At 56.6% G+C, this 11,665-nt stretch overlaps 3 protein-coding genes across 3 annotated transcripts; 2 read left to right on the top strand and 1 right to left on the bottom strand.

Moving 5' to 3' along the window:
• Positions 1 to 678: 678 nt before the first annotated feature.
• On the bottom strand, positions 679 to 3,661 carry PMT1 (Dolichyl-phosphate-mannose--protein mannosyltransferase 1; the record flags this gene model as incomplete). The annotated part of the gene is made up of 5 exons (XM_066774376.1): positions 679 to 1,155; positions 1,207 to 2,670; positions 2,720 to 3,003; positions 3,062 to 3,351; positions 3,414 to 3,661. The coding sequence occupies 5 exons, from the start codon at positions 3,659 to 3,661 to the stop codon at positions 679 to 681; spliced, it is 2,763 nt and encodes a 920-aa protein (XP_066634495.1).
• Positions 3,662 to 5,159: 1,498 nt separating this feature from the next.
• PRP21 (SF3a splicing factor complex subunit) lies at positions 5,160 to 6,744 on the top strand (the record flags this gene model as incomplete). The annotated part of the gene is made up of 2 exons (XM_066774375.1): positions 5,160 to 6,387; positions 6,443 to 6,744. 2 exons carry the CDS (start codon positions 5,160 to 5,162, stop codon positions 6,742 to 6,744), a joined length of 1,530 nt encoding a protein of 509 aa, XP_066634494.1.
• A 2,596-nt stretch (positions 6,745 to 9,340) lies between these two features.
• SLS55_002894 (uncharacterized protein) lies at positions 9,341 to 10,864 on the top strand (the record flags this gene model as incomplete). The annotated part of the gene is made up of 2 exons (XM_066774374.1): positions 9,341 to 9,357; positions 9,409 to 10,864. The coding sequence occupies 2 exons, from the start codon at positions 9,341 to 9,343 to the stop codon at positions 10,862 to 10,864; spliced, it is 1,473 nt and encodes a 490-aa protein (XP_066634493.1).
• Between the last annotated feature and the right edge of the window lie 801 nt (positions 10,865 to 11,665).

The following is an 11,665-nucleotide window of genomic DNA, read 5'->3' as shown; positions in this document are numbered from 1 at the left end:
GCATGATAGCAGATATGGGTGGCGCGCACGGAGCAATAGAGAGATAGCACCCGGTTCTACAGCGTCGGTGAGGTCCGGCGCATGTGGAGGTGGTTGGCGATTACCTACTAAAACCCGGGGATAATCAAAAAATGCCGGCGGCAAAGGGAAAGATGCGAATCGGAGGAGGCGAATCAGGCGCTGCGGGCCTGACGACATGCCAGGTCCCGCCTAGCGCTCGGCGGGGAGACCTTTCCCAAAGAGGCAGCCGCATCAACTGTCGCTTCTCGGCCGCAGAGGCCACCATAGGGTTCGGTGACCATGGTTGGCGAGGCACAAATGACAAAGGTACGGCTAATCTAGCCCCATGTTTCACGGCTTCCGCGCGCAAAAGCCAGCTCGCTGCGCGGGGAAGCTGGCCTGGCACTTCTTGCTCAACCCTGCGTTTTATTCGGTATTTTTTCTTTTTCGTCGGAGACGAGAGTGTACTGACCATTGGGCAAGAAGACCCACCCAATCATAGACGCCTTGGCTGCCGCTCCCAACTCAGACTAATCTTACAACACAAGAAAAACCCGCAAGGGCCAAAGAAGACGGAAGACCGTGTTCGTCGTCGAAACGCGCGCCGGAGCGACCCGATGCGCCGGAAAACAAGAGAAAAGCTTATCGCCTCCTTCCCCCACGTGTCATTAGAGCTTGTTACTGCGTGGTCGCCTCCTTCGCTTCGCTTGCAGGCTTGGGTGCACTCTTCTTCTCCTTGCCCTCGGCACTTGCCTCCTTTGCCTCGTCATCGCTGGCAGAAACCACCGGCGGCTGCGCGCTGGCCTCGTCTTCGCCCTTCTCCGCCGTCTCGGGGTTCTGGCCCTCGTAATCAGGGTGAGGAGGGGCAACACCCTCGCCCTCCATCGGGTTGCCCGCCGCGTCAACTACCCGCGTCCTCGTCTCGTAGCGCGTCTTGAAGCTGACCTTGCCCTCGAGCGCCTTGACTTGTTCCTCGTCGAGGATGTTGCCAGCCTCGTCGCGGTACTCGACCTTCTCCTCGCGTGCGAGAACGTTGCCTTCATCAGCCTGCGGCGTGACCTTCTGCTCCTTTGGCTGTTCCTGCTGAGCCGCCGGAACCTCAGCAACAGGAGTGCTGGAGGGCTTCGGCACCCACAACGGTCCATACTGGTCATACTATTGGAGGCGTTAGTTGACTTCGTTGCGCGCTGCAGAAGGAAGACTTACCGAAGTATGGAAGGTGTTGCAGTCCCAATCCCACTTGTCGAACAGCTTGACAGCCTTGCACTGATCCTGCGTCCAGGCATTGCCGTAGGTGAGCGGAGCGTAGAGGGTAAACACGGTGATGGACGCGGCGAGGAAAAGAACGGCGCCAGTTTGTCCAATAACGGGACGCTGCTTCAGGCCAAGGCCAGAGAAGCGGTTCACAGCAAAGTCGTAGATCTGGCAGAGACCCATGATGGCAAAATACAGAGCAGGGAAGTAGTGGTGAAGGAACAACTGGCGCTGCATGAGGTAGAAGGGGAAGTAGTGGAAGAACCATCCGAGAAGGGTCATGCCGACTTCATAGTCAAAGCGCTTGAAAGTGACGTTGCTGTAGTCCTTGAATCCACGCTGCCAGCGAACAACTGCGAGAGCCTTGACCACCACGTAGGCCAGGACGGCCACTGTGGAAGACCACCACACAAGAGGGTTGCCGATGAGGTAGATCTGGCGGTGGTTTTGGCCCCAGAAGTTGATACCACGCTTAAGGATGGGCCAGGACGGAGGACGAGAGTCCCACGCGTGGGACTCAGTGAGGCCGGCATTCGTCCTCCACATGACTTTCTGAAGCTCCCAGAACTTGCCGAAGAAACCGGGGTTCCTGTAGTTGACCTTCTCGGCATCGGGTCCGAGCTTGGGGTGGTCGTTCGACTCGATGTACCAGATGCTGTTGGGAAGAGTGCCGCCGCGGGCACATGTAACCTCCTGCTGCTCGTAGCCCCAGTCCGGAAGCTTGACCTTGTGCGAGAAAAGAGTACAGCCGGTCATGATGTGGACAAGCTTGAACTTGGTCTGGATCGTGCGAACCCGCTTCTTGGCCTTCTCGCCTTCGGACAACCAAGGAACAATTTCAACCTTGAACAAGTCGTTGGCATCACCCTCGAAGCCTTCGTAACCATACGCGGAAACCTCGTTCTGCCAGTCCGCCTCGCTGACCGGGGGACGAACATCGTGAGAGTGGAGACGGCGGTCGGTGGTAATGTGGTAAAGCTTGAGGACAGCGCCATCCTCAATCCAACTGGGGTCCAGAGCATCCCAGGCAGCGGGTCCAGGAATGGTAGTGTTGTCAGGAAGCACAGGCTGGGTCTGGTTCTCAAGCAGCCAGATGTTGTTCTCATCCTTGTGCGGGTACAGAGTAATCTGCTGCTGGTTGCTGCCGGTGGGGTACATGTGCGCGTGGGAGTGCAGGTAACCGCCTTGAGTGGCGTGGTGGCGGAGGGTGATTCTGCTGCCAAATGCGACATCGGCGGCGACATCAGCCATACCCTTGTTGTTCAGAGTAGCCTGGAATTCCGAAGACATGAAACCATCGCCTTCACCGGGGTTGACCAAGCAGAGGAAGTGGATGGCGAACATTCCAACGTAGAAGCCGATGGGAATGATCACGAGGCAGAAGAAGCGGGCGAAGAAGTGCTTGAACCAGAGGCGCTGCAAAGTATTAGCACACCGATGGCTCACAAGAAAGGCCAAAACATACCGGCGTAACATTCTTCGAGTCGCCGAGAAGAACCCACAGCTGAAGAATGGTCAAGCTTCCCACCCAAGCAATTGTGAACAAGCCAACCCACTTCACGCTGGCAGTAGCTCCCAATCCCAGACCGGTGAGGGCAAGGTAGGTCCACCAGGAGGGCTTGAAAGCCTTCGAAGGCCCTTGTTCGTGCTGATTCGTGAAGAGAGTCCAGCTGAGCGCGGTGAAAGCGGTGAAGATGACCAGAGGAGAGTCCAAGAGGATGAGGCGGGACTGAGTGACAAAACCGTTCTCTATACTCTTGTTAGTTACGGTATTCACAGCGTCCATTGGCTCCATTGAAGTCCATACCAAAAATGAGCAGACCAGCGCCGAGAGCGGCAATGTTGGTCTGGGTGCCATAAGCCTTGAGAGTCAGGAACATGGTGGGAATGGTCATGACTCCCAGAATTGCGGGGAGCAGACGCATAGCCACGTATGGGACCTTCGGCTCGATGTAGTCTTTGCCAATATCCTTGAAATCGAAATTGCCATCGAATCCGGCGAGCCATCCAGCCAACGTGATGAGAAGCTTCGCAAGCGGCGGGTGGACGTCCATGAAGAACTTGCCCTTGATGTACTTGGAGGCGAAACCACCGAAGCTACGTGAAGCGCGCCGTCAGCATGGAAAAAAAGTGTTTCGTGGAGGTGCGGCTGAACTTACTGGACCTCATCGAAGACAACGCTGCCAGGCTGGTAGATGCGGAACAAGCGCACACCAGCAGCGACCAGCGTGAGCAGACCGAGCAGCTGCCAGTCGGAGCCGGGCAGCTTGGAAATGTCATTGTCCTTTACGCCCTCGGAGGCGTAGCTGCGAACGACAGATTTCTGGTTTTTGGATCGCGCAGGAGACTTGCCCCGGCCGCCGCGCGGCGGGGGTTGCTGCTCGAGCAGCGTCTTTTCCGAGCCCATGGCGGTTGTGCCGGAATATGCGGTGACTTAGAGTTGAGCCTGATTCGCGGCCGGCATGCTACGGCTTGGCGTGGGCTGAAGAAAGACGGCGGGCGGTGGGCGCAGCGTCGCGTACGAGCGGCGAGAGGCAATTGATGGGATGCGAGGCGGAGTTGGGGGTGGAGGTGTCAGAAATGCGCGAAGGAGCGACAGGAAGAGCGGAAGAGAACACCTGGCCGCGCGGTGGGACACGGGTGATGATGAGGTTCTGGAAGGCCACAGGGGATTGGAAGATCGCCCTTGCCGCGTAGTACTGTCGATGTGGCCCTTTGTGGCCCCTGCGCAAGCTTGCGCTCCCGAAATAGCTCGAAAATGCCGCTGAGGGTCCAACGCAGCGGGGGTGCCGGCAACATGAACCACCTTGAGGCATGTGAAATGATATGAGCTGCCTGATGATCTGCGCCTGTCCGACTTCTGGACGTATCCGCCACATGCCTCTCCGCGTTTCTGTACCTCGTTGGGGCCGGGCTCGGTGCGTCGCGCGGTCGCCCCTTAGTGGTTTGCGCGCCGTTGAGTTCCAGTCTTGCTGCGCCGCACATCACATCCGTCCAAGGTCTCCGGACTGTCTACGATTGGACAATCAATCTCTTGTGATTCATCTTGTCATTCAAAAGACAGGAATCAGGCAGTTGGCGGCCAAGACAAGGAATATTCAACCGCTTGATTGCGTACCGCTAATCGCATTGTAGGCCACTGCTGTAGTGGAGATTACACGAAAGAATGCATCAATGCGCCACGTAGCCGACTTCTCACGGTGTATTTGTGTGTTAGACCGAGAATGATACCACATATGCCGGTGCGCCTTAGCTGGCGCCGCATAGCAGGTTCCAAGACAATTGAGCCCATCCGCGTCTGTCTCATGGAGATATTGCACCATACTTATGTAGGGAGTTGAAGTAGATGTGACTCTTGAACGTACAAATATCCGTTTATATGTTGGACTCAGTCACGCATGTAGGAGGAGCGTAGCGTTCTCGGTGGAATCCAGAGAGCTTAAATCTGGCGCCAAGCTTTCCGCTCTACGCTCCGCTTCCGTGCGTCCGGTTGCCCATGACGGTTGCATGCCGGCGAGCGGGCAGAAGAGGGCCTAGGGCAAGTGATAACGGAGGTTGAAGCAGTGAAATTAAAAGTTGAAACTGATGCTTGCGAGTAGATTTCTATATGTAGAGCAGGCACGGCAGCACTCCGGCGTGCGTGGCGGACTTCTTCAGGAAGGAGCGGGCAGAGCGTCGCAAAAGCAGGCGCCAAGCTTTCCGATCCGCCCTCCGCCCGGAACGGATCAAGGTAGCGGCCTTTTGGTTCTGCCCGTCCTTCGAGCTTCCTCGTCGCGCCCATGCAAACGCGAAGCATCCTGCACCAACCACACGTCTTCCGCACCCGATCGTCTTCGCACGCCGAACCTTCGCACGTCGACCCCGGTGCTCGCGTTCGCTACTGAAAACGCGCCGAGTCTGCCGCGATGGCAACACCTACCCCTACGAACGGGCTGGAATCAGTCGGCCAGGTGCCAACGGGCATGATCCGCCCTCCTAAGGAGCTCCACGATACAATCGAGAAGACCGCAGGCTACGTTTCCCGCAACGGCAAGGTTTTCATCGAGCGCCTTCGCGCAAACCACCGGACAAACCCGAAGTTCTCGTTCGTGTTCGAGGAAGACGCATTCCATCCTTATTTCCAGTGGCGCATTGAGGAGCACAGGAGCGGACGCGGAGTTCAACCCGGCGCGGGACAAGTGGTGGGAGCCGATGGCGTTATTCAGCAAGCCAAACCTTCAGGCCCCACTGAGCCACCTGAGTTCCACTACTCTGCACGTATGCCAAACATCAACGCGCAGGATCTCGACGTCATCAAACTAACCGCTCGCTTCGCTGCGAAGAACGGACGTGCATTCACTACTCAGCTCGCCCAGCGCGAGGCCAGCAACTCGCAGTTTGACTTCCTTCGCCCGCAGCACAGCTTGAACCAGTTCTTCAACCGCCTGGTTGAGCAGTACAAGGAACTTTTGACGGGCGAATTCGAGAGTGAACGCAAGGCACAACTGGAGGAGAATGTGAGGAACAAGTTCAACATGCTGGAGAAGGCCAAGGCGCGTGCGGAGTGGACGAAATACCAAGAGAAACAACGTCAAGAGAAGGAGCAGAAAGATGAGGACGAGCGCGTCGCCTACGCTGAGATCGACTGGCACGATTTCGTGGTTGTTGAGACAGTGCTCTTCACCGATGCCGACGAGCAGACGGAGCTCCCACCCCCAACCTCACTTAACGACCTGCAGAGCGCCTCGCTGGAGCAGAAGGCTGCCATGTCCCTTCGTCCTCACAACATGCGCATTGAGGAAGCAATGCCCGACGAGGACCTCGCTCAGTGGGCCCAACCTTCGCCCGCCGTCCAGATGCCTCAGCCGCAAGTTTTGCCGTATCAACCTCAACCTCAGGCAACGTACGCGGCAGGTCACGGCCCCCAGCGCACGGCACAAGAGGAAGAGGAGGAACGTATCATTCGCGAGAGGAGGGAACACATGGAGAGGGCGCAGCAGGCCCAGGCCGCTGCCAAGGCAGGACCGCCGCAGATGAAGATCAGGAGCGACTACGTGCCGAGAGCCCAGGCCAAGCGCAAGGCTACTACACAGGTTCCCTGCCCGAACTGCAGCCAGTTGATCGACGTCGACGAACTCGAGCAGCACATGAAGAGTAAGTTTGTATCTATATTTCTGCAAGCCGATCCGAGTACTAATACATGTCACAGTCGAGCTCCTCGATCCTCAGTGGAAGGAACAGAAGGCGAAGGCCGATGCTCGCTTCTCCACCAGCAACCTGTCGACGCAAGATGTCGCAAACAATCTCAAGCGTCTTGCCAGCCAGCGCGACGATATCTTCGATCCGACGACAGGAGCCCGCATCACTGCCGAAGAGGAAGCCAGGAGGAAGAGGGCAGCGACTGGATACGATGGACAGCCTACGAACGCAGATGCGGCTCAGATGGCTCAGATGCAGGGTATGAACATTCAGGAACAGATCCGCCAGATCCATCAGAAGTTCAAGCAGTGAGGCAACACGGATCTAGAATTGTACAGAAACACGAAGCTATGGGTTTGCGGGCGGCCAAAGTAACGGGAGCATCACTGGGCGTTGGTGGGGCTAAGGACTTCTCAGGCTTGCTTTTCAGGATATCAGGCTGACAGAGCCAATTTTGGTAGTTTGGCGCAAAGGTGCAATGCGCGGTACAAGTTCACCTGGTGTAGCAAAAAGTTGATAAATTCCATGAGCACTTGGGTGCACCGGGTAGTGTTGCGATTTCTGGAAATGATGAGGTGCTGGGTCCTTATCCCCGCAGATATTCCCGCACCGAGGAACGGCCAGCGAGCGAGCTTCTTTTCCATGACATAAACGCCCAGCTACACCTCTCCGCCATCGCCCGCCTGTCCCTCTCCACCACTTCGGATCAACTCGTGCACCTCTCAGCCAACATGTCCGCGGTCGCAGCAGACTCCGCATACCAGGCGCGTTCATTGGTGAGTCGCTCGCCACTGCCCGCGTTGCAGTGTTTCCCCGTCGCCTCTTTTTCAAGCTCCGCGCCTCCGCAAAATCGCATTCGTCCTCGAGGTCGAGTATCGCTTGCGCATGCTTGCGTCTAAGGCGCTGCTTTGTCTTGGTCACTTGCTGATCCTCTCCACCCCCTAGTATCGCTCGCTCCTCCGCCAGGCCCGTCAGTTCGCCGCCTACAACTTCCGCGAGTATGCGTTACGCCGGACGAAAGATGCTTTCCGCGACCAGAGGCGCCTGACCGATTCGCGGGAGATACAAGATGCCATACAGAAGGGCTTGAAAGAGTTGCAGGTCCTGAAGGTGCGTGTTTTCGCCTCTGCGGTCAGCCACGCTTCAACACTTGCGCGCCTGGTATACCCGACAAATGCGTGGATTGCATTTGTCGCATTGGTGCACCAGGCGATGACAAGATGCAGCGGCATGTTAGCTGGACGGTTTGCTCCAGTAAACCTGCAAAGCTTTTACCCACGTATCGGTGTTGCTCGTCCGCGGAGCACGCGGAGTATGCGGAGCTCGCCGTCGGGCCGGGCTCTGCAAATATCAACACCTACCGTTGCTGACAATGGAAATTACAGAGACAAACGGTCGTCAGCCAATTCTACCAACTGGACAAGTTAGTAGTAGAAGGCGGAAAGACTGGCAAGCAGACTGGCGGAGCTGGCGGAATTGTCAGGCAGAAGGACACAGGGTAGGTTCACATTCCACCCGAACATTGCTTCCATCAGCCATCACCGCCCATAGCTAACGCGGTGAATGCAGCTGGGACTAGAGCTGCGTTGGATTATGATGGAAAAGGCATTTCAGTAATTCACGGGCGCGGAGGGCACTCGCCAGGGCTTGGGGCATTTACGATATCAATCTCCACTGGAACTGTAACTAGAGGATCGTGATGGGAGGCGTCATGTGTGTAAATCAGCGTTATTACAGAAGCACTTGTTATTTCTCCCAAGCCCCCAACTGCAGCCTCGAGGCGGCAAAGGCGTGCAGCGCGATTTGGCTTAGTCAGCTCACCGGCGCACGGACTCGAAGGGAAACAACACGTGCTGGTCGCCGCAAGACTCGCGACGCCTGTTGCTCTCTCACCCATCCACGCGCGCCGCGCTTACTGCCGGTGACTCGCCCATCGCTGCTCCACACTGCATTCGCTCGTGCCCCTGCGCGATCCTGATCACCATGGCGCCGGTAAGTTCACGCTCACTTTCCCTTCTTTCCACCCATCCCCAAGTGCACGCGCGCCGCCCCGTAACCCCCGATCTGGCCCGACGCGATCTGGACCTGCAACATCCCCGAACCGGAACCTCAATGCATTTTGCGGGCACGATGCACCATGTCGAGTCTCTCTTTATAGTCCCCAATTAAGCGCAGCGCCCCATGCGTGCGAAGGGCACCCTATAACCTCGCGTCTGCTGCGCAATTTCGGCATCTGCTCAACCGTTTCTTTCCATCAATTCTTGGTTCACGGAGATGGCCTGTTGTGCATCATTTGCCTTGCATATAGAGATTGCTGGCGCATCTGCCTGGGGAACCGGGTTATTCGACCTCCATGCGCGCCAGACCCATCGCAGACATGTCGACAGTCACCTTTTCTAAAAGCTTCATCTTCGTCTCTCCAATTTCCAGCGACAAGCCATGCCGCGAATCACATTTTTCTTTGCCCTCTTCAGCCATACACCAGCCTTGCTTGTTCTGCGGATTGCACTCCCTGGATGAACGAGGGCTGTCCTCTTGCCTCTTGTCCTCATTATTTTTTTTTTGGTCCACTTGAGCGATCCCATCTACCACACCCAGGATTCTGGATATTGGAGCTGATCAGCCCGCCCTTCTGCACCACATCTATCTTATCTCTCGAAAGCACACGTCCCTCTTACACTACACCACGTTCTCTTCATTTCCCACGTTCATCATCACCCAAATACACTGATGCGCTTCACAGTTCCGTCCTAGTGGCCGAAGCAACCGGTCCGGCCGTGGCCAAGTTGACCATGATGTTTTTGAAGGTCTGCCCATCCGCCAGTGGCGACAAGCAGAGACTACGATTGGCCCCGCGGTCAATCAGCACCAGCAGCCGTTGTCGAAGGATGAATGGCCTGAACCTCCAATGCCACGCGACTCGCAGTTATTACCAGACCACAGCCAAATATTACTACGACACGCACGAGCTGGAAGGCTCTACAAACTGCCAACTCCACCAGAAGAAGAGGAAAAAGAGAAGGGTGAAGAGGAGGAGGAAGCCAAGGAGCCTCAAACTGGCTACACTACCAAGAAATGGGCCCAGGTTCCCCGCCATATGGAAGAACCGGAGCAGGAGTTCCTTGCTAAGAGGAGAAAAGGCTTGCCATCTGCATTTTCGGGGCAGAGCACCAACGGGCATTCCGTGCCCAGCGGACCAATGCGAGAAACCAAAGTCAAGAAAACCGATGCAGACGGGAACGTGCACATTTACAAGGTTCTGGTTCCTGAAGGGCAAACGGTGGAGGGAGAGGTTGCCGAAGAAGATGTGGAGATGAAAGAAGCCGCCCCAGAAGAGGCTCAGCCTGGAACGGTGGTCGAAGGCGTCGGTGTCGTCAACGCCGAGGGTGTTGTAGTAGCAAATCAACCAACGCCTCCAAGGCGTAGGCCGCCTCCGCCACGTAGAAAGCCCAAGAAGGGGCCCGGTAGGGGTCGGAAGAAGGTCATGTTCACTCCCGGCGAGGGTGCCAACGGCGCAACAACCGGAGCCGATGGTAGCGCCCAAGGCGGGGATCCGAACATCAAGACAGAGGGCACCCCTGCCCCAGGTGACACACCAATGGCGGAGGCAGGAGATGACGACGAGGAAGGTTCGGATAGCTCTGAAGGCGAGGACGATAACGAGGAGAATCGTGAAGGGTCGCCAACCCCTGGGGTAAACACGCCGTTGCCAAAGACCGAAGAATCGGCCACTCCAGCTCCGGCAACAGGACCCACCAAGTCAGCCTCTGCGTCTGCCCCGCCTGAGGAAGCGCAGGCACCGGTCGCCACTACCGAAGCTCCTCCCGCTGCTCCCGAGCAGGTCATTCCCAAGAAACGACGTGCCGAGTCCGATGAGCGGGATGCGTCGACCTCACCAGACCTCCCGCTCGCAGGAGCCACTGACAGCAACAACAGCCGTCCGATCTCAGAGCAGCGCAAGACGAAGACGCCGACGCCTCCAGCGAAGAAATCAGCAACTCCAACTCAGACCACCGAGACCAAAGAAGAACCCGAACAGGCAGATCAGCCGATTTCAGCTCCAGAGGCCGCCGCACCAGAAGAAAAGTCCGAACAGCCCCAAGAACCTCCAAAAGAAAAGACGCCTGAACAGAAAGAAGAGGTGCAACTGGAACAACAACCTCCACAACCGGCAGGGCCGGGGCCTACCGAGCCGCAATCCACCGAGCAGCAACCGGAGCCGGAACAGATGGACATCGATACCACGGCTGAGCAGCCCGAGACCAAGCTTGAGGGGCAGCCTGAGGCGCAACGTGAGGCTCAATCTGAGATGCAACTTGAGACACAATCAGAGGCTCAGCCGGCGGCACCAGCTGAGAATCAAGCGGCCGAGAGCGAGGTGGACATTTTTGGGAGTTTGGAGCAACAGTTGGAGAACGAGGGGAAGAGCTGAGGTGCTCTCTGAGACTCCTGTGGAATTCGAGTAACCTGTGGATTGTATTGTTTTGAGATGCGGATGGGCTATTGAGTACGGTTTCCTATAGTAGAAGTAAGAGGTGTTTCCGTGTGTAAAACAGATGTTGTTTTAATCGTATCTTTTTGATGAGATAAGGGCTCGTGGTTTCTGTACAGGACGTTGTCAATGAGCCAATCTTATTTCCCGGTTTCTCCCGCATCCACCTGCCGACGAGTCGGTATGGTCTCCCACAGCCATGGTAAGTTTTATTGGCATTATTGGCACGGAGCATGGGCAGCCCTTTAGATTGCCGAGATAGGCTAATGGTGGAAGTCGAGTTCAAACACGTCAGCCCTACTAATATTGATGCTGTTCATTCCCGCCAGCAGACACGACCACGTCAAGCCCCCCATCTCAGAGTCATTGACCAATGATGCCTTGCGGCTATCTACCTCGGTTATAAGCTTAAAGCTGCACAGCCAATCGCACGCAGCGGTTGAGGAAAGAACAGGTCTATAGGTGGGATGCTTGGCTGTGATGCATACAAGCCGGAGCGAATAACATGCTAAGAATAGCGTGATTAATGCGTGCAGTGTTAGCGCAGTCTAGCAGTGAGGTGGCGACTAACGCGTTTGCCGCCGACAACCCCGCCATGGCCGCCCCCACCCTGACGGGAGGTGTTTGAGCAGCCATCACGTGGGCGGCCTGGAATCAGATAAGGGTGGTGGTGAGGGCGCCTGAAGCAATGCATGTCGTGTCACTTGCCGGGCTTGGATGTAAATGGCAGGCAGGATGTCG

Source organism: Diplodia seriata (genome assembly GCF_021436955.1).
Source record: "Diplodia seriata strain FDS-637 chromosome Unknown scaffold_3, whole genome shotgun sequence".
In the NCBI taxonomy this organism is placed as follows: domain Eukaryota; kingdom Fungi; phylum Ascomycota; class Dothideomycetes; order Botryosphaeriales; family Botryosphaeriaceae; genus Diplodia; species Diplodia seriata.
Note: the sequence above shows the minus strand (reverse complement) of the source record. Positions and strands in the feature narration are given on the sequence as shown.